Source organism: Muscardinus avellanarius (assembly GCF_963383645.1).
Source record: "Muscardinus avellanarius genome assembly, chromosome: 18".
NCBI classification, from domain to species: domain Eukaryota; kingdom Metazoa; phylum Chordata; class Mammalia; order Rodentia; family Gliridae; genus Muscardinus; species Muscardinus avellanarius.
Window position 1 is genome coordinate 21,056,516 of NC_137804.1, and position 23,737 is coordinate 21,080,252.

The 23,737-nt window shown below is 38.5% G+C and overlaps 1 protein-coding gene across 1 annotated transcript in view; it reads right to left on the reverse strand.

The window, feature by feature from the left end:
* KCNH8 (potassium voltage-gated channel subfamily H member 8) overlaps positions 1-23,737 on the reverse strand; it is a gene marked incomplete at both ends in the record, with an annotated part of 371,332 nt that overhangs the window by 239,455 nt on the left and 108,140 nt on the right. The window contains one exon of the mRNA XM_080715733.1: positions 16,153-16,386. Coding sequence (XP_080571859.1) covers positions 16,153-16,386 — 234 coding nt within the window. The remainder of the gene's footprint in view (positions 1-16,152; positions 16,387-23,737) is intronic.

Genomic DNA, 23,737 nt, shown 5'->3' on the forward strand with positions numbered 1-23,737 from the left:
CCTGTTTCAAAAATTAAGAGACTAAAAAATAGGGCTGGGGGTGTAGCTCATGATCCCCAGTACTGCAAAAATAAATAAATAAACAAAATAAGCAAACAACAACATCAAAAGATGTTTTTTAAAGGGCTGGGTGTAGCTGGGAGGTAGAACACCCCTGGGTTAAATCCCCAGTACAACAACAACAACAACAACAACAACAAGCAAAAAACTCTTATAGTGCATCTTTGAGGATAGATACCCATGGCTTTCTAATGAGCTAATGAGGAACTAATGACTGACCCACGGGCCAAGGATCAGAGGGACCCAAGAGCCAGACACTGGATTCCAGGCAGCTGAAAGTGAGGCTCTGAGGGTCTGGTAATTTGGGAGTAGGTAGATTTTCTTTTTTTCTGGTGGTAAAGATGTTATAAAAGGAAGAAGTATATATTAAATGACTATCATTCAGTGTCATTCTCATGAGAATGCAACACGTACAGTCAAAAAGACGCAGGTCGCTGGTGGGGTGGCCCACACTTGTAATCATCGTAACTGGGAGGCCGAGACAGGAGGATCGCAGGTTTGTGACCAGCCTCAGCTGCTTAGTGAGGCCCTCTGCAACTTAGTAAGATCTTGTTTCAAAATAAAGAATAAAAACTGGGGGTGGGAGTATAGCTTGGAGTCAGAATGCCCCGGGTTACATCCCCAGTACCACACACACACACACACACACACACACACACACACACACACACACACAAAAGACCCATTTAATGTTCTGCTGTTGCCATCATCAAAGTCTTCATAATCCTTTCACAAAGGGATCTGCACTTAGGCTGTACAATGGGCACTTCGGTTGACATGGTTGGTCCTATTAATAGGTGCTGAACAAAGTGTCTCTCATTTGGTTTGTCTTCAGTCCTAGGCACGGATGATACTACACCTCCACTTTAGAGAAGAGAAGCTAGGGTTCAAATAAGCGCCGCTCCTTAACCAGGGAATGGGTTTTCTGAATGGTGAGGGCCTGAGAGTCCACTCCAAGCCTTCTTGGTCTTAATTATTGCTCTCTTTATATAGCTTTTCAAAGGTAGTCTTTAGCCCAGGCATAATAAATATAGCAGTAAGACCTTTGCCTGGCTTCATCTTCCAAATTCAATATTACTTATTGTTTCCACATAGAACCTTTAAAATAATGAGTTTCTTTTTTTTTAAGAGGAGAATGAACTTATTAAAAAAGAGTGTTTTTTAAGCTTCAAAGTTTCTCAAATATTTCCTTTCTGGTTCATAATGATGGGATAACAAGTAGCCACTGATACTAGAATGAGTAATAAATGGGTCTTTCCTTGATTTATTTCCTTGGGGGCAGTAACAAGTCACTCCCCCTAGGAGTATTATAGCTCCTGGCAAGCCCATCCATTGGCTATCACAGACCAGGAGGATGAAAGGCCATGAGCTTCCTGGGTAGGGAGCTTGGATCTGCCATCACACTAGCATGATTTGTTAATAAAAAATGTACATATATAAGGCTGGGCTCAGTGGCATAAGCCTATAATCCTAGTACATGAGAGGCTGAGAAGGAGGATCACAGGTCCGAGGCCAGTCTCATCAACTTAGTAAGGCCCTTAGCAAGTTAACAAGAACCTGTTTCAAAATAAAATATAAAGTAGGGCTGGGGTTGTACCTTGGTCGTTGCCCCTGGTTCAATCCCTAATACTAATACTAATACTAATACTAATAGACAATGTACATATACAAAATGATTAATGCCAATCTCAATATCATGTACATGGAAGGGGATAAAATCATACTAAAAAAATAATCATTGGTCAGGAGTCAGCCCCCCAGGTCTTGGTCCCAGCCCTTCTGCTTAAGTTCAATGTGAATCCGTAACCGAGAAAAGAGGTGTTGGTAGGATCTGCTTCAAAGATCCTCAAAGTAATAAGAGGATTCACTGAAGTTACTAAGCATAGCACAGGTGAATTCTTGGTAACTGTGAGCCATTAGTATTGTATAAAGTTGTCCACGATGAGCCAGGAAGGTACTGAAGCTGACTCTGAAGAAGTAAAGATATGGAAGACTCTAAGTCGGCAGTTCCAGTGAATGCTCCATCTTGGCAGGACAGGCCGAGCTTCAGAGGAGCGCTCTGCAGCCTGATCCACAGAGATCTCTCCCTTTGTTCCCATCCTCCTGGATGGAGGGTGTGGGTCAGCATAGAGCCCTTCAGTAACTAAACAGATGCAAAACCCCAGCTCATCGATTAAACAATACACCCGTAACCGTGGTCACAGCAAAGAACAGGCTCTCTCTTCAAGTGGTTTATTCAGTTCTCCGAGAAGTAGACTGGGAAAGGTGCCTAGACGTACAAGTACAAAGCTTAAATATATGCAACAGAAAGAGAAATTGCAAAGCAGGCTCCTCAGGCAGGCTGCACCTACTACCTTAAGTGTGTGTTCTTTGTGAGTCCTTTGTCTCCCAGTTACAATGACTTTGAAGCTGTTATTGTATTTGTATTTCTGAGATTCACCTCTGGAATATAAAAGACCTGGGAGGTATAAAAATATAATCTCCTATTAAGACTAAAATGTCTTAGTAAATCATTTTAAAAAATCTTTAGTCCAAACCTGAACAATAATGCATATATATATATATATATATATATATATATATATATATATATATATATTTTTTTTTTTTTGAAGGCACACAAAATCTTGAGTAAGGACTCAGGAGAATCAATTTGGAGAAAGCAACTAAGAGTGCTTAAAAAAGAAATCTGACTTATTGTTCTCTAATACAATTAATCATAGAAAGTATGATACTATATTTGGTGGCACTATAGACCTTAAGAAAACCATATGTAGCCGGGCATGGTGGCACACGTTTGTAATCCCAGCATTCTGGAAGCTGAGACTGGAGGATTGCAGTTCACGGACAGCCTCAGCTACTTAGTAAGGCCCAATGCAACTCAGTGAGACCCAGTTTCAAAAAATAAAGAGAATAAAAAAAATAGGGCAGGGGTTGTAGCTCGGAGGTCGAATGCCCCTGGGTTCCATCCCCAGACCCTCACAAAAAAAAGAAAACCATATGTATGTAGACATAAATACATATTCATATATGTGTACATATATTGCATTTTAGAAGTTGAGCTTGTCTTTCACTTTTTATGAGTGCATTACAGTTATGCATCATACTGAGGTCCAGAGTGATGAACACACAGATACCTGCAGGAAGCATTGTGTTTCCCTTCAGTTCCCAGCCCTCCCCTCCTCCCCATAGATAGTCTTTATATCAATACAAAGACTTCACGTGTGAACAAAGGGTTATTTGTATAGATTCCATCATTAGATCACCCCTTTCTCCTTCCTTCTCCCCTCCCTTCTGGCTCCCTCCCCAATGTCATTTGCAGGAAAATGTATGAAACTCGAGAATATTATGCTTAGTGAGATTAACTAGGCACAGAAAGTGAAAGGCAATAGGTTTTCCACTCATATGTGGAAGGTAGAGAGAATATGGAAAAGAAAGAAGGCCTCAGATAAATGAGGGGCGACACTAAGGGAACTAGGGGGGCAAGAAGAGGAAAATTCCTCATTTTACAAGCATCAGCCTTAAATACTCTCTTGCTTCTTGCTACATACACTTGTATGCATGCACACATACATGTATACAAAGAGTCAACAATTGTTTCTTTCTCTAAATGGAGATGTGGAAGTTGTAACACATGGATGCTCATTTCTTTTGCATTCCTCTTAACAAGAGGCGGGAGCAATATCTCCTTCTCATGAATCTTAGTGGCTCTGTGGCTGCTCCAGCTAATACAGCATGATGGAAATTAGGTTAGGTTATAGGACTGGCTAGACTAGGTCTTGCAACCTCTGCCAGGCTCATGATACACTATTCTATCTAAGGGCCACATCTAGGCACTTTGGTTCACTGTTCTAATTAACCCCTGCCTTCCAGAATGCTAGACCTGGGCCATCCTCAGCCCTCCAAACATCCCAATCTGAATGCTATCAAACAGCCAACCACTACTAAATCCATGCAAAACAGAATTGTTGACCCAAGCTCATCCTGAATCACTGACTCACAAAATTGAGATACAATAACAGGCATCTAGGCAACTAGGTCATAAGGTATCACAGATAACACAGCAATAGACAAACACACTAGATAAACTCTGCTGTGCTTTCTTGACTCTGTAGACCTATAAGAACACAGCCTCATCCATTTCACAGAAAAACATCTTGCTTTCACAGTTTTTCAGGAAACCAAGTCCCTTTGAGATTTTCACAAATAGTGCCAAGATTTAGCAGAAACTTCTACACAAAATAATCCTCTTGGCTTCTAACGATGCAAGGATCTAAGTTCTGTCTTATCTCTCAGGCTCAACTGGATGCTTCAGTGGCGGCCAATGTCACCATCCACAAGGCGCCTGTCCATGGTGCTGAGGAACTCGGTGTTCTCAGCAACCGGAGGAGCTCCGGGTGAGAAAGATTTGCACCTGCTATTGTCCTGCCTTTCTCTTGGTTTGAATCAGTGGGAAGCCTATGTGGAAAAATGATCTCATTCAGCTTGGAGGGATCTTTTCTTCCTCTCCAGGTCACACTCAGCCTTAAGATAAACTACCTTTTACTTTTCATAATCGCAAGGCTAGTTTCTCTAGCTGTTAAAATGCATTTTTGGCTGGTTTCTCTCGTTGTGCTGTAGATGTGGTAAAATTCTAAAGCAACTACAATTGATGTCTGTGCTGGGGACCCTCTTATCCACATAAGACCCCCATTTAGACACCACACTTTCCATTAAAAGCCATGTTCTTGCTGTTCCTTCATTACACGGGTGAGCATGGCATCTTTCACTCTGAAGTTTGAATCTAACACAAAACCATCCTGTATGTAACACCACAAGCCCATCTCCTAACAGTCAGATGGGTGAAGTAACATATGCTACACATTTAAAATATTAATTTTGAGAATAACCTGACATTTTACAACCCCAAGGCGTTGTCTTTGTAGCCCACATCTTGAGCTCCAACTCTAAAATACCTAGAAGAAATAATCAAATATTCTAAAAATCTTCCACAGAGTCACATTGAATAACTAAGTATAAAAGAACTTACTAAGAATATATTTCATCTAAACTTAATGTTAGAAGAAAAGTTGTGGAGCTAAAAGACCTTTACACTGAAAACTATAAAACATTGATGAAAGAGGTTAAAAAAAAAAAACCAGAAACATAGTCCATGCTCATGAAAAAAAAAAGGAATATTGTTAAAGTGTCCATGCTACAAATGCAATATATAGGTGTACTGCAATCCCTCTGGAAATTCCAATGGAATTATTCACAGAGATTGTAAAAACAACCCTAAAATTTTTATAAAACCTGCTGGGCATGGTGGCACACACTTGTAATCCCCGCGCTTGGGAGGCAGAGACAGGAGGATCACGCAGGTTCAAAGACAGCCTCCCTGGCTTAAGAGACCCTGTTTCCAAATAAAAATATAAAAATAGGTCTGGGAGTATAGCCCGGAGTAGAAGGTTTTCCAGGAACCCCAGCACCACAAAAATATTATAAAACCAAAAAAGAATCCAGATGGTCATAATTATGAGTAAAAACCCAACAAAGTTGGAGACATCACATCTGACTTAAATTTATATTACAAAGCTATAGGTTTGGTGCAATACGATACTGTTGTAAAAATGAACACATAGACTAATGGAACTAATCAGAGAGCTAAGATATAAATCCAAACATATTTTTCAACTAATTTTTAAATTCAACTAATTTTTGACAATGGCACCAAGAAGACACAAAAGGAGAAGAAAAAGTCTCTTCAATAAACTGTTCTGGAGAAACTGTTTCTACATGAAGAGGAATGCAATTGGACCCTTATCTTATACCATATGCCCAAAATCCACTTGAAATGAGTTAAAAAAATCTTTAAATATAAAACTTGGAACTTAAAACTAGGAAAAAAAATTAGGGGGGAAAGCTCACTGACATCAACTGGCAATAATTTCTTGGCTATTGCACCAAAGCCTCAGGCTACAAAACCAGAAATAAATAAATAGAACTTCATCAAATGAGAGTGATTCTGCACAATAAAAGAAACCATCAACAAAATGAACAGGCCACATACAGAATGGGAAAGACATTTGCAAACCATATATCAGATATAGAGATAGATTATAAAACTCAATAGTAAAGACATATATGCTTCAATTTAAAAATGGGAGATGCTCTTGAGCAGATATTTCTCCAAAGACAATATAAAAGTAGAAAAGGAAAGGAAAAGGTGGTTAGCATCATTAATCATTAGTAGAATGCAAATCAAAACCACCGTCAGACCTGGAAGGATGGCTGTTATCAAAACGATAGGAGATGGCAAGTCCAGCTGAGAGTGTGCAGGAAAAGAAGCACTTGTGCTCTGGAAATGTAGATTGGTGCGGCCATCTTGGAAAACAATATGGAAGTTCCTAAAGAAATTAAAAATAAAACTTCCATATGACCCAGCAATCCTTCTTCTAAGTGTATAACCAAGGGAAATGGAATCACTACCTAATAAAGATATTTGCAATTGTATGTTCACTGCAGCATTCTTCTCAATAGCCAAGAAATGGAAAGAATCTAGGGGTCATGAATGGATGCATGGGTAAAGAAACTGTGGTATGTGCAGATACAGTGGAATACAATTCAGCCTTAAAAAAGGAAGGAGATCCTGCCACAATATGGGTGGACTTGGAAGGTACTATGCTAAGTGAAATAGCCACACACAGAAAGATATCTACTGCACGATTTTGCTTATTTGTTGAATCTAAAATAGACAAATGAATGTCAAATACATAAAGATAGAAAAAAATAGTGGTATGAATTTCAGAGTGGGGGAGACTATGACTAGAGTGCACCATGAATTTTTTTGTGTGTGGTACTAGGGGTGGAACCCAGGGGCTTTCTACCTCTGGGATACACTCCCAGACCTATTTTCTATTTTATTTGGAAACAGGGTCTCACTCAGTTGCTGAGAGCCTCACTAAGTAGCCGAGACTGGCTTCGAACCTGTGCGATCCTCCTGTCTCAGCCTCCCAAGCGCTGGGATTACAAGCGTGCGCCACCACGCCCAAAAGTATTTTTTTCAAAAAAATATGTTGTCAAGGAGGAAAGGGAGGCAGAAGAATGGTAACTAGGTGAGAAGATGTAAATGTTAATTTGTTTCCTGTAGTAATCATTTTATTATACATATGTTCTGTAACATTATGTTGAATATTTTCAATGTATACACTGTGTGTGTATGTATGTATGTATGTATGTATGTATGTATGTATATATGTATGTGTAGGGGCTGGGTGGACATGGGTACTGGGGTTGAACTCAGGGGCATTCAAACTCTGAGCTATATTCTCAGCACTTTTTTGTTTTTGTTTTAAAACAGGGTCTCACTAGGATGCTAAAAGTCTTGCTAAATTGCTGAGTCTGGCCTCAAACCTGCAATCTTCCTGTTTTAGCCTCCAAGTACTGGAATGACAGGCATCCCCCCTACCATGTCTGGGTTTAATATTAAATTTAATTTAAAAAGAATAAAAGTAAGGGTTCTGACCATAAATCTGCTTTAAGCAGCTCATTGTCAAAGAGGAAGCTAATGAGGAAATTTTCTCTTTTATCATGAGTGACGTTGTAAGACTGAGTATGAGCGAACATACCTGATTCAGACAGTTGATGTGTCCACTTGAGCTAAGATAGGATTTTGACCAGTATGTGATATGGATACTCATTGTAGTACACAAAATTATATTAGAAGGTACACATAAGTAATCTACATTTTAATATGTATGTATGTATGTATTGAGATGTGCCCTTAAAGCAAAATGTATGCAGTTATCCCATCAAACCAACTATTGGACATTCTGATTGAAATGACTAAGATACTAAGAGATGTTTCCCCATTCCTCTCTCACTCTCTTCCCCTTTGACCTCTTTTCTTCCTATATCTCCCAATCTCTCCTCTTCTCCTCCATCACTTTCAACTTGAAAGAAGCCTCTTCACTTTCCAGGCACTAGCCCTCTCTTTCCCAGTTTCTTTCATTCATAAATAACTAAGCTATTCCACTTTGTATTTGCATTTTATTTTTTATTTTTTGCAGTACTGGAAATTGAACCCAGGGGCATTCTACCTCCGAGTTACACCCTCAGCCCTATTTTTTATTTTTTATTTTGAAATAGGGTCTCACTAAGTTCTAGAGAGCTTCACTAAGTAGTTGAGGCCAGCAGCAAACCTGAGAACCTCCTGTCTCAGCCTCTCAAGTACTGAGATTACAAGCATGTGCCACCATGCTCAGCTGTGGATTTGAATTTGAAATCATATCTAGCTTGGAAGTAAGCAAAGACTTGCTTCTATAGAAGCATTTTTCTCTTTACAAAATGTTGTTAAGGAAGAACGGAAAAAAGAACAGAAGAAAGATGGAGGGAGGGAGAGAGGAAGGACAGAAGGAAGGAAGGATTATAATTAAAAATAATGTTTTTGCTACCAATAATAGTTTTTTTTAAAAAGTTCATATCACAGATAGTTAAAATTCCACTTATACTAAAAAGAAGAAAATAACAGAAAGTGAATGAGAGAAAGAAAGTGGAGAGAGAGAGAGAGAGAAAGAGAGAGAGAGAGAGAGAGAGAGAGAGAGAGAGAGAGAGAGAGATGACAAACTGTTTTATTCTGGGTATTTTAATTTAATTAAATAAAGGAATGTGAAAATTCAAAACTGTAAAGTACACCAATAGGTAATAAAAATGAGTCAGGGAGAATTTCTGGGGAAATAAGTAAGAGATTATCTATGACATAATATATAGACCTGTGCTTACATCATTTTTCTGCTTTGCAATTTCCCCAACTATAAATGGCAGACAACTCATCTTTATTTGAGGGGTTACATGGGCAATAAAGTAAAATAAAATATGTGCTGCTTGGAATAGCATAATCAACTATATTTATCATTACTTATTTTCCATGGTATACTGTCTACTTCTTAAAGCTTAAAAGCAATGTTTTCATTGTACCTTTGTTGAAGATCGCCTTCTTTTTGAAGCTAGTTATCATGATTTCCCATAGAGAGTAGTGATTTAATTTCCTTTTTGCTTTTAATTAGTGTACATTTATAAAGAAGAGTGAATCCACATTAAAAAAAAAACAGTAAATGGGCAATGTTTCAGAAGGAGTGTGCAAATGGCAAACCTTGAAGGTGACATAGGAAAGAGTGTCTGTGAGTTATCTATAATTCTATCACCCTTAAGACTCCCTTTTATATAAAATAGATACTTGTATTCACCCCTTTACTATTGAAAATTAAAGCCATCATAATAAAACCTGCCTACTTATGCATATTATTTTCAGAGAAAATATTTTAACAGTGAGAAGTTATTTCTGATAATATATCTACAAGAAATGCTCAGGTATGACCAGCTAGGTAGGAGGAATAATAAAGCAGTTGGATAATTGGACCAGTATGTAGGATCCCTGAAAATGCACCAGCTCGAACACAGAATCCATGCAAATGTGCTGCCTCAGCAGCCAGCAATGAGCTGGTGATGAGGTTTCCTGAAATGGTAAAACTCTGAACAAAGTACAGCTCAATCTTCCATCCCTTACACTATGGCTTCATTCTTGAAAATTCACTGAGAAATTAAAGGCTTCCAAAAACTGGGTTTTCCTTGTGGCACATTTTATTTTTAAAATAGACTTTTATTGGTGCATTGCAGTTATGCATCATAATGAGGTATACTGCGATAGGCACAAGCGTGCACACGACACTTGGTGTGTTTCTCTCCAAATCCCACCGGCCTCCCTCTCCTTCCTCGTCCACGTCATTGAGATTGGTGTTGATAATTTTGTATGTACACATAGCATTCTTTAAATTGTTACCTTGATTGTGTCTACTTTTCTCCTCCTAACTCTCCTAACCACCCCCCCCCCGTTGCTTCATTGCAATTTCTATTCCTTTAGCTGAAGTTTATTTTGTTATCCAGTTTCTCTCTAGTTTCCACATGAGACAAAAATAATTTTTTGTGCATTACGTGGTGGGGTCAGGTAAGTAGGACCCAATGTTTTACTGCCTGGAAAGTCCAGCATGGCGTTAGAACATCTTGCAAGAGACTGGACACTGTATCACTTCTAAGACCAATCCACACTCTGTAGTATAGTTAGCATCACAGCTCTGACTTCTGCTCATTAAATGACAAAAGCACCACCCCCATCCCCATTTTTGAGTCAGATACCTCCCAAAAATTTTCAAAGCACCCTTGGGAAGTGGTACCCTCTCAATTTCTACGGAGAATGGGAAGTGTTACCATCTCAACTTCTACAGAGAACACAGTGTTTCAACAGAAAAGACCACAGAGTCATCAAGAATGACTACATAATGGCTTCGTTATTTACTACTTTATAATCTTGAGAAAGTGCCTTACCTTCTAATTATTTAATTTAATCTGAATGTAGCTTGATATTTTAGGTTGAATTTTTTTCTCCCCCACCAAATATACATACACATTTATGTACATGGATATATGTATTAATATATTTTATATGTAGGTATATAAATATATTTATATGTGTAGGTATAAAAATGGATATGCTGGGGTCCAATCCTCAGCATCGTCCAATGTGACCATAAGTAGAGATAGAGTTTTAACAAAAATAATCAAGTTCAAAATAGGGTACGGAATATGACGGTCACGGTAGAACCTAATCTAATATGACAGGAGATCTTATGCAAAGGGGAAATTCAGAAACACACTCAAGCAGGGAGAGCTAGGGGGAGGTGGGGGCAGATATTGGGGTGGTGTGTCTGTAAGCCAAGAAATGCCATCAAACCACCAAAAGCAAGGTGAGGAACCAGGAACAAATCTTCCCCATCATTCTCCAAGGGAACCAACTCAACACACAACTGGATGTTGGACTTCCAGACTCCAGAACAAGGATACAATGTGTTTCTGTTGTTTAATCCATTCAATCCGTGGTACTTTGGAACAGTAACCCTAACAAACTGATATGCTAGGAAGCCATTTTTACCAATTATATCATTTTTAGTTTCCTCCCTAAATCTTTTTTCTTTAGCAACCTTTTTAGTACTTGGATACAAGGTTCTTCTACCCAGGAAAAAAAGAAGTGATGTTATTGGATATATTTAAGAGAAAAGTAGGGTGGAAAGAGAACTAATGAAGAAAACATTTCCACTGATACGCATATGTGTTGTGTATCCATCATACCAATATCAGTCTCAGTATTTTGTATGGGAGTGGGGAGGGAGCCCGGGGAAAGCTCACCAAGTGCTGCGTGCATGATGTCACTGTCACTATGAATCACATTGTGCTGTGAGACTACAATGCACTAATAAAAGTATAAAAAAGATAAGCTTTCTGTAGGAAGATACGGTAAGATGAATGTATAAAGTCGGGAACTAGAAGATCCAATTACACTGGCCTTCCACGACATAAAGAAAACATGATTTATTTCAATTAAAGATTAGCCAAGAAGATCCAGTCAGAAATAAAAAAACAAAAACAAAAAACAAATACGTCATGAAATCCCATTTGGTCCCTTCTCAGCTTGAAGAATTTTGAGAAAGAAGAGAAAAAGGCAGAGATAGTTCACCACCAAGGGGTAAAAATGTGTTAGGTAGTGTTTTCTTTTGTTTTGGTTTTTCAAACACTAGAAACAAAGCAACCTTTCTCTTTCCTCACTTGAGACTCTTGAGAGAAGCGGCTGGACAGGCTAACTCTGTACCAATATGGCGGTGGCTTCCTATTTAAGAGGAAAATGCAAAATCATAAAAAGATGCACATATTTTTTTCACTCAACATTTACCTTTGCTTCTAAGAGTGGGGTGGTTGTGCTCACCTCCCAAGAGAGGAATGAAAATGGTAGAGAATGAAGATGCCTTGACTCGTGGCATCATGAAGAAAGAAGAAAACACTGAGAGAGAGCTTTAGTGACTGCAAGAGATAAGGGGAAGGGAAGCCATTTGGGGAGCATCACCAGTCCCCAAAACTCGGCTTTAAAAGTCTAAACGGAGCATCAGAAGATGGGCCAGTCATGAATCAATGGAACAACCAGGGTTGGGGTGGGGCTTTCTTAAGGATATTCGATAAAAATAATCCTTGATGAAGAGAAGGAAGACCATGGAGTTTATAACACATTTTGAAAAATCAGAAATCCAGACATCCTGTCAAGTATCTCTGAGTCACGATGATAATCAATCTCAATTTCCTTCAGCAAACATTTCCTGAGACTACCATCTAATGCACGCTACTCAAGATTCAAGGCTCCAGGCACCAGGGATGTGGAAGTTACTAATGCACGCCCTGTGCCTTCGAAGGCTCACAATCCACTGTAGAGACAGATATTTATATAAATAGCTCTACTACAGTATGATTAGCATAGGGTAGACAGATGGCGATTTTCAGTTCCTCGTAACTGGATCAATTACTTTGCTCCGAATGTCAGACAATTCCTCGTGGGGACGGCTTAGAGCGGAGCGGTGCCTCTCATGACCTCCACCCACGTTCATCCCTGGCTGCAGGCATCTGGCAAGAAAGGAGGCTCAGGAGATTCCTTTGGTGTTGGCTCCCACCGCATGCTTCGCACATTTTTACCTACTGAGCCTCTGAAGTCTCCATCCTTTGTTCTTGAAACCTAGGTGCTCCTCCTTGCCCTGAACCTTTCTCAGTGGTGGCTCATTTGGACATTTTGAAGAGGCATAAAAAGAAAGGTACTCAGATGGATTTGTAGCAACCCACACAAAGCACCTATCTCCAGAACAATGAGTTTGTAGTCAGCACATATTCTAGACAACGCTAAAGGATATCCTCACCCCGCGCTCCACTGGATGGCAGTTTTAACATTATTTGACAGTCTGCCTTCTCAGCAGCATCCTCCGATTTTTTTTTTTTTATCTCAGGTCATCTTTCCAATACTTAGACTTTAATTGCACAGAACTAGAATCTTTTTTATTTTTTAAATCATATTTGCTATGCAAACCTAATTTGTTGACACGAAGAAGAACACAATGATCTGAAACATTGCTGGTGCCAAAGACTTGGAGTATGGGTGCCTTTTTCCAAGGGTTGTGCTCGAATACTTCATGATTTCTGCATATCTAAAATCCACATGATCAGAGAATAGTCTCCAAGGACAAGTGAATTATAAAAGGAGATGAAATCTCCATAGGCAGGCTCTATTTTTCTCTGTCTGACACTGACCTCAGATTGAGAATAAAGAATAGAGGCCAGGGGTGTTTCTAATTATCTATAATGCACAGGACAGCTTCCCGCAACAAAGAATTACTGTAAAAATCTCAAGAGTGATCAAGAATGTCTGAGCCCCATTACAATTTTAAAGTTGTTTCAAAAAGACCCCAAATCATGGCCAAGCAAGAGAGACATGTGTTCAGTTTTTATCTGAGGTAGAAATGTCAGTCTGTAATGAAACCCAAGTTCCTTCTGTCTTGTTTCTCTGAATTCCACTGTGGAGTTGCTCTTGATAGAAACTTGCCTTAACTTTCTGACCCGTGTGTATTAGTTTGCTAGTACTGCTACAACAAAATACCACAGAATGAGTGGCTTAAACAATGGAATTTTCTTTTCTCACAGTTCCAAAGGTTGAAGTCCAAGACCACAGTGCTGGATTAATTTGGTTTCTCCTGAAATGTCTGTCCTTGGCTTACAGAGGACTTCCTTTTTGTATTCTCACAGAGCCTTTGTCCTGTCGGTACCTCTTTCACTTCCCATAAAGACACAGGTCACGCTGGATAAAGGCCCTACTTTTATGGTCCCATTAAGACTTAATTATCTCTTGAAAGGCCCTGTCTCCAAATACACTCACATTGGGGGTTATATCTTCAATATATGTCTTTTGGGGGGCAGGACACAATTCTATCCATAATTCCATGGGAAAGAAGAAAGAAAGAAATTAGAGGAAAAACAATTTTCATTTTTAGAGATATAACTTAGAGGCTGTATAAATTATTCCTTCACATATCATTGTCCTGAAACATAGTTATATACCCCTGTCTTCCCAGAAGGCTGGAAATATATTCTCCAGCTTGGTAGCCATTAGCTCATCTAAAATTTTAAGGATATTTTTCTAAGAGGTAAAAGGAAAGGTACCAAAGAAATTGGGGGAGTTTGAGATACTGGGAAATTCCAGTTTGTTATAAGTTTTGACTTAGCATTTCTCTCATACATTGTATCTTGGATTCACTCCAACTACCAGGGCCTGTGTGGTCCTGATATCTGTTACTACTTGGGGCCTAAGCAGTATAGATACCAAATCTACTTCTCCATTTTTGCTTTAGAAGAGAGTCCTAAAATTGTAGTCACAAGAAAATATTTGAATTTCTCCACTGGTAGTTTTAAGCCCAAGAAATTTACTCTAACCTGAGACACTATGTTTCTCTTGTTTTGTCTTCAGAATTTAATGGAATAGTGAGACAGGCTTTGTGTCCAGGAAACTGGGAGAGAAAACGCCTATGCTTATATTCTTTAAAGTAACTTTTTTTTTCTGCCAGTGAACTCTCAGAATTCTCCCTAATCACTGGGATTGAGATGAGGTTTTTATCTTTTTCCTTTTTTTCTCTCTCTTCCTTCCTTCCTTCCTTCCCTCCCTCCCTCTCTTTCTTTTTTCTTCTTTTCTTCTTCTTTTCCTTTCTTTTTGATCTCTTTCTTTTTCTCTTTCTCTCTCTCTTTCTTTCTTCTTCCACAGTTCTCCAAAAGGCTGCAATATAGCCATAAGCCAAATCCCCCAACATCTGATTTCTGCCTAGCACATAGCAAGAACTTGATAAATAGATAATATATAATTTTTGAGGCCCCCAAGCTATGTCTATTGGATTAGGTGAGCTCTGAGGCCAATATCCAGGTTTTGTACATGAGAGGTGATAAGAAAGCCACTATGTTCCCTGAATACACAGCTATAAGGACTTGGGCCGACCAAGCACAAGGTGCTTGGAAATAGTTTATCAAAAATGCATGGTGGCCAGGCGTGGTGGCGTACGCTTCTAATCCCAGCATTCGGGAGGCTGAGACCTGAGGATCGCGGTTCGCGGACAGCCTCAGCTACTTAGTGAGGCCCTCTGCAACTTAATGAGACCCTGTTTCAAAATAAAGAATAAAAAATAGGGCAGGGGGTGTAGCTCAGAGGTTGAATGCCCTTGAGTTCCATCCCCAAACCCGCAAAAAAAAAAAAAAAAAAAAGTTCATGGTGCTGGGCATGGTGGTGCATGCATGCTTGTAATCCCAGCATTTGGGAGGGGTTACAAGCATGTAATATTACGAGCATGTTAAATTACAAGCGGAGACAGGAGGATCGCAGTTTGCGGACAGCCTCAGCTACTTATAGCAAGACCCTTCGTAACTCAGTGAGACCCTGTTTCAAAAAATAAAAAAGACTAAAAAATAGGACTGGGGGTGTAGCTTGAAGGTAGAATGAGTGCTCCTGGGGTTCCATCTCCAGTACCACAAAAAGTAAGTGCATGGTAAGAATGCCCCCCCCCCACACACATATGCATGTATGATATATTTATGGTGCTTCAACAGACAAGGTACAATTTCATCCAGAACGCCACAGAGGGAATTTATTTGCTTCTTCTTTTATTATTATTTTATTTATTTATTATTGGGATGGAACCCAATGGCATTCTACTTCTGAGTCCTATTTTAAAACAGGGTCTCATTCATTGTAAAGGACCTCACTAAGTTGTTAAGGCTGCAAACCTGCAATCCTCCTGTCTCAGGCTCTCAAGAACTGGGATTATAGGCATAGATCACCACGCCTGGTGAGATGTGGTTTCTAAAAACATAGGATTTGGAAACTATCCTTGGATACAAGATTATCTGTTAATATATGAACAACTTTCCTCTGCAATTTATATTTTAAGAGTGATTATAATATAATAACACACTTTGTTTTATCATATATTAAATCAGTTCACATATTGTCATTGAAAAGTTGTCATTTCCAGTGGGGTTATGCTGCTTATGGCTAAAACAAGGCCATCGCCCAAGTCGTTTGCAGAACTTCTCTAACAGAACATATTTCTGTGAAACAGCACTAAGTTTTAATGGGACTTATGAAGCAATTAATGAGTGGAGAGAGGACAACCTCTCACACTTTTTACTCAGTACCCAAGAAAGTCAACTCACCATTTTTCTTGTAGAACATAATTTCTCCCTTGAATTCTATCTTCTCCTCCAGAGACTTTTCTATCTGAAGCATCAGTTGCTCACTGGTTTCAACCCCAAATAAGAACTTGCAGCTACAGCTCTTCTGCATGACTTCAGTTCGGGCGAATCCAGCAAGCTCACAGAAGCCATCCGAGCAGTACACTATGGGGAAACCTTTAGCCACCTGGGCATTGGCCAGGATGAAGTTGCTATCTGTAGAAAGACAGACGGGAAGACTGTCAGCAACTGAAAACTTTTCTTTAAGTCACAGTTTCAGTAACAAATTGTAAACACAGGTGTTTAGCTGATGGTGTTAAAATGCACGTCCTGATATTCTGTGGGGGAAAAGAGACATGACAAAACAGAAAAGAGGAGGTAGGCATGGTGGCTCACGCGTGTAATCCCTGTACTTAAGGAGGCTTAGATAGGAAGATCGCAGGCTTGCAGATAGCATCAGCAACTTAGTAAGGCCCCTGTACAACCTAGTGAGACCTTGGTTCAAAATAAAAAAATATGAAGATAAGGCTGAGGAAATAGCTTAGAGTAGAATGCTCCAGTACCATGAAAAAGTAAGTAAATAAAATGACAAAGAGCAGCAGAAATGGGTACTTAGTCCTGACTTGGCCTCAGTTTTTGTTGGTCTCCTTTGAGGTACTCTCTATCCAATTGATGGTACAAAATGATGTTTCTGAGGATGGCTTTTGGATCACATCTAGAGCTTGCCATGTAATGTATCTGGAACTTGGGCGAGTCCTTCAAACACTCTAAACCTGTTTCCTAAAATCAGAGTCTCAGGTGAGGATTTAAGTGTAAGGAGCTAATTCGAGAGGTGATTCCAGGAAGTAAGCAAGTAGAGAATTGAGATATGGAAGGAAGAAAAAAGTAATAAAGGGTGAGGTAAAAGGGGTTTACTGCTGTGGGCAACTAATGTTTAATCACATAGTAGTGACTGTGAGAAACACCAGTTAAGATTTTCCCACTGTGGGAAGCATTTGTCTAACAATGTTCACACCACACTGGTTAAAGATCATTACTACAGTGTCAATGTGTTGGCGCCTCTGAGCCACTCACATTATTTTGAGATCACGTAGGTAGCGACATTGCCCAAAGCTATCGGTATTTAAGGAAATGGTCTGCATATGATCTCAAGATGAATGAAGGTGACGCTCACAGGACACTGATAGTTACACTCTAAGGATTATTATGTTACTCACTTAGTGTTTGTGCTGGAGGGATGTTTTGTGTGTGGTGCTGGGGATTAAGCCCAGAGCCTTGCACATGCAAAGCATGTGGTCTACCAATGGGCTCCTTCCCTGACCCTGTTGTAGGGATTAATGAGAAAACACATATAATGTGCTTAACAATATGCCTGACACGAATATAAGGTAAAAATCATTATTTGAAGCATTATTCACATTTATGCTATTATATTGAAAATAAGAATTAAAGACTAATAAAAAATAGATTATCGTTAAGTACTTGGAGTTAACCCTTGTAGGGGAGACCAAGAGTCAATGCTCAGAGCGGGCACCTACAGGATGACTATTTGGGGATTTACTTTAAAGGGTTGATATAATATTTATAGGAGGGAAAAGGTATACATTGTGAATAGGCTTTAAAGGAGGCATTTCTTAAACCTGTTAATGGCTGACTTTTAGGTTTAGAATTAATCAGAAACCATTATAAGGCCATTCACTCATTTGCACACGAAAAAAATGTGGACACTGTCAGTATAGCAAGTGTTAGATGTTGAAATTTTAATGATAATAAAATTAAACATAGAAAGAACTATGGGGCAAGTCATTAAATAAAAAGGTAAGATTCAATATAAAGGGTCACTATATAAACTATTTGTCTGAAAAATACAAATATATAAGCATGTTTATGTATAATAAATATATATATACACCTAAAAATAGATGCAATAACTGATAACTGTGGTCGGCTATATAGAAGAACGCCAATGGACAGTGGTGGGATGATCTCTGACTGTGACCATACACTCTATACCTTTTGAATTTTATACCAGGTACTTTATATATGGCTCCTTTAGAAAATAGTATGTTTCAAAGAGGTTTGCAGTAGACAGCCTTTCCTGCATGCAATGATAAAGGAAGAGCTCCGGCTGCTTCAGGAGCACAAGCTCCAAATATGTATTCCACAGGTTCCCCCCATCTCCTCTTAAGCTTTTGTGGTTTGTTTCCAAACATAGATTGCTTCTTGGCATTGCTCCAATCAGTGCCCAACTTCTGAGCTAATAGTAGAGCTGTCGCCTGTAAAACCTGCCTTGACCCGGTGGACTCTCACCCTGAAAAACAGAGCTAAAGATTTGCATATGGTGATATTTGTGTAACTGTTTTTTAGAAGCCTTGGGAGAGAATTAGATTATCCCAGATTAGTCATTCTCTTGCATTTTGCAGAATTGGTTATTGACTGTATATTAAATGTTAGACTTTGTCACAAAAGTAAATGTAAACAAGTTTATGTGATTCCTGTCCTTAAAGGTTTTCCTAATTATGGCCTTGTGAGGATTTTTACCTTGGTCCAGATGAAGGCATCCTCCTGATGAGGCACCAACTTCACAAAATTTTGTAATCTCTTCCTCCCTACAATTTTTTTCTGTTAATATTATTTTTGGTCTTGGGGATCAAACCCAGAATTCATTCTACTTTTAAGATTAAACCCTCAATCCTTTTTTATTTTTAGTATTGAAACAGAGTTTTGCTAAGTTGCTGAGGCTGGCCTTGAAGCTGAGATCCTCCTGTCTCTGGCTCCCAAGTACTGGGATTGCAGGCTTGTGCCACCATGTCCAACCCACTTAAAAAAACCTAACAAAAATACAGATTAGAAAATAGCATTAGAAACTATCTAGGGGAAAAAAAAAAACACTGTTAGGCATTCAAACAGCTTGAAAGAGCTCTGATTGTGCTTTCATAAAATATTTTTCAGTAGATCTCTGACATGTTTACTGTCTCTCTACTGTAACACCAGGAGACACAGTTCTACTATCTAGCATGTCCTAGGGTGAGGGTTAGGGGATATGTAAAAAAGAATAAGGCATAGCCTCTACCTCTCAGATATTATAACTTAAAAAGGTGAACATCATATAGCTGGGCGTGGTGGCACATGCTTTTAATCCCAGCATTTGGGAGGCTGAGGAAGGTGGATTGCGGTTCAAGGCCAGCCTCAGCTACTTAGTGAGGTCCTTTGCAACTCAGTGAGACCCTGTTTATAAATAAAGAATAAAAATAGGACTGGGGTGTAGCTCAAAGGTGGAATGCCCCTTGGGTTCCATCCCTAGTACCAGAAAAAATAACACAAACACACAAACATAATATAAGCACCAGATGAGTGATACACAGTAATAATTACTATGAGAGTTGAGAGATGAAAGGTCTGAGGGTTGAGAAACTTTGAAAATTGTTAGCTTGGAATAAGACAAGAAGAGATGGAGATGACTTACCAAAAGTCCTGGGATGTAAGAAAAAGATGCCTCGACATAGTAGGGGCAGAGGATGAATGAGGAAACAGGGATGGAGACAGATAATAAACTCTGCTTTTTGGCTTCAAGCCCAGTGTTCTCATCACTTAAAAGCTACACCAGCTTTCTTTTGTCCAGAGTTTGTCTGGAATGCCTTTTCTCTTCTATTTACAGATCGTCTAGGTACTTATATTTTGGTTGTGTTGTGCACATGAACTACATCTGAATTTTAAAAGTAAAATATGAAAGCATATCTTTCAAACTAAGAATAATAATTACTTTTATTATTTTACTATTACATTGCTTTTATTCACTTGTGCCTTCTCCTTACTGTGTTTTGTTTTCTGCTTTTTCATTTTTTAAAATTGGAAAATATATCAAAAAATGTGTACTCCTTTTCAATAATAAATACCTGAGGTTATTCATCCAAAGAAAACCCATGACCACTTTCTTTTCTTCACTCTCACTTATGTAGATTTTTATGTTTATCCTCTGCGACATGTTGCCTATTTTTATACTTAAGGCATATAAAATAGTATTTCATTCTGCATGCTGCTTAGTGGCACGCTTATAAATTAATTTCCTTAGCATTTTTATAATTGTTTTTGGACATAATAAAAGTCCAGTCCTTTAGAACTATAATAAGCTTCTGGAAAAAGATGCTGAAGGATTCGCCAAGTTGCTTTATCTGTGTTTTAATTAAAGATCACAGTGTGTTTAAGGAAGTTAAGACTTCTTGCAAATATACTGCAAAAACAAAGCAAAAGTAAATAAATAAATAAAGGCGTGTATTTGGCCTTTTCTGTTTATATTTAGCACTTGTCCTCAATATGTAATTGCATTTGAATTCCGAAGAGAATTTAGCGGCAGTCTGTGCTTTATAGAGCTTAGTGTGCTCGCTACATGAATGGCCCTTCTGTTTCGGAAAGTGTAGCTCCTTTCCCCAGCTATCTACTTCAAAACATATGCATTTCTCAATACCAGCTCTGGAATTCCCAAAGAAGGAATGTGACATTTACTTTAGAATTATATAAAACAAAGCCACTGCCATAATGATTAGGAACTCCTCTATGACCACATCACTATCCATACATATGCTAAGGGTATTTAACCTTTTAGGGAATCAATTATGCATATCTGATATGCATCTAAATACCACACTGCTTCTTCTCGCTTGTTTCTGGGTCATACTGTTTTGTATTTTCAGTTTGGACATGACAGTAAACAGTAAGAACTAAATGTATTTCCATATGAGGCAGCTGATTATTTCTCTGAAGACTTCTTTAGGAAAAAGCTTTCATGAACCACGAGAAGGAATCTCATGATTGGTAGAGACCCCGGTCATCTAGTCTGATTTCCTAATATGATACACTACTCTCCTGTTCAGAGATGTACAATTCTTTGTTGACTTCTCAAGCACAAAAAGATGGAGGTAGGAATGACGAGGTATTGAAGATAAATATGTAGAAAGCATAGAAGAAAATAATAACAGGGGTAGGCAAACATTGATCTACTATTGACATTTTTTATCTTTTTATTTTTTTTACTTTTAAGATGAGGAAAGTGAGACCTAGAAAACTCTATTTTCCCATCCAAGATTCAACGCCAGGATTAAAACCCAGTCTAGGTGACACATTATTTTACTGTATCATGCATTCTTTCTTTAAAGAAATGGCCTGCCCTCTGTGACCAGGAGAAATGAGTAAACTTATAAAAATTTTTATTTATTTATTCCAGTCCCTAAAGAGCCCAAAGCCACCGATTTTTCTCTATAGAGTTAATTCAATGAAAGTCCATTCATGACATCTCCTAAATTTGTCCAGATCTCTCAGCATCCTCTAAGTCATTTCCACATTTCCTCCAGAAAGTCAATATTTTAAAGTATGAGCTGGGGATGGTGGTGCACACACGTAATCCTGGTACTTTAGAGGCGGAGATAAGGAGGATTACAGGTTTGAGGACAGCTCAGCAACTTACTGAGTCCCTATACAACTTAGAGAGGTCCTGTTTCCAGATAAAAATAAAATAGGGCTGTGAGTATACCTCAAAGGTAAAATGCCCCTGGGTAAAATCTTTAGATTATATAGATCTCTCTGTATATATATTTTCTTTGGTCATTATATATATATATATATATATATATATATATATATATATATAAAATATTCCTTGGTTCTGAAATATTTTACAGAGGCCCACCTAGAGTCTCAAGAAAGCACAGAAATGTAGTTGCTATCCAAATGATCCAATTTCTAATCTTGTCATATAGTATTGATGTTTATTACAGTACTTCTAAAATTTTCCTATTGAAATATCCTCCTACTGGTGAAAGCCAGTAAGGGTATATTATATACCAAGGGATCTGGAGGCACAGACCAAGGCTGATATTATTTCCGTACCTCATATTTAACTTAAGTATTCCTCACAATTTTGCCTTCTACTTTTTTATATGCTCATGTTTGGTTCAGTGCTTTTTATTTTTTTTTTTTTTCCTGTGGGCTTGCCCACGTTTTAATTCAATTAAAATTTCGGAAAAATTTCGGAAAGCTTGTTCATTTTCTGTGACTTTGTGGATGGATATTGTTTGATATACCTCTCCATAACCTAGGCGCGAGAATTGCAACTCTAGATAAAATAGTGCATGTTCAAGAAGGTTGGACAGATCCAAACCAGTCTTGCCCTGAAGCCTTGAATATTTACAGGCAACCCTCTCAGCACTGAGGCCCGTAACTCTCTATATAGCAGAATGTGGACATATTCAAAGGATGGGGTCAGTGATAGACTGTGACTTCACATCAAAGAGAAACCCATACACCTTAGGCTTTTGCTGTCATCATACAGAAATCCAGTCTTTGATGATCCGAATCTTTATTTCTGAAGGGCGGCCTTGATAGTGGTCTCTTTAAAAACCAAACCTTGCGTTGTGTTAACAAGCATTCATATTAAAGTACCCTGCAGACGAGGAAGACGGGCAAATTCAAGTCCACCAGCCCTTGCAGAGAGCAAGAAACCAGCATGAACATTTTATCTTGTTTTATGAGTTACTCTCATGCTTCAAGAATTACTGTTATATACAGGGTCAATAAAGACATCCTTTCTGTCCTCATGCTATTGAACATAGTCATCTCTGGAGATGTTTATTCCTGCAGATAGAATATTAATATCTATGACTTTAAAATATTTAAATGATCTTTGCACTTTATATTGATTTCAGAGAGCTTAATTATATAATTTCCAAGCATGAAGGCATCTTTATTAAATTAGTGATACTGGCTGCAAGCTAAAAGTCTTCAGCACACCCTCTGCCAAACTATAAAAAGTTACTTATATTTGAGGACTTTGATAACCTTATTAAAAAATAGATGAGAAACTTGTAAAGAGAGATTCTCACAGTCCTTGCGATTTCCAAATCGCCCAGTGTCATGCTTCAAATTATCACATTGCTGGCTTTCATTCGTCATTTATAGTTTGATTCTTAAAATGCTATGTAAATGTACTCCATATAGACAAATACCGTGTAAATTATCACTCCAGATAAATAAGGTTTTGGAAAAAAAATCTTCGTAACAAAGCAAAATTCAAAGCTGAAATTCTAATGCTAAAGTAGCCCAAGAAAGCAGTCAACTGTGCTTGTTTATGAAAATATTTTGTTCCCTTTAGTCCAACACACACACACACACACACACACACACACACACACACACACACAAATGTCCTTCACAGCTTTGCCATTGGTGAGAAATGGTGAGCCACTGCTACTTGATAAGAAAACAGTGAGCTTATGAAATGAGCATTTGGGACCACTATGCATTTTTTTCAGGTCATTAAGGGGCCACTTGAAAATTTCGAATCCAAGATGCTACATCTTGGCCACTCCCTAGTGAGGGTAGGCCAACTTGTTTCAAATATTTTATGGTAAGAATTAGGTATGTTGTAAACGTTTGTTGCATTTGCAACTCTATGATCCCTACTTTTTTATTTTATTTTTTGTTACTGGGAATTGAACGTAGGGGCATTCTAACTCTGAGCTATACCTCCAGTCCTATTTTACTTTTTATTTTAAAACAGTCCTGGGCCCATTAG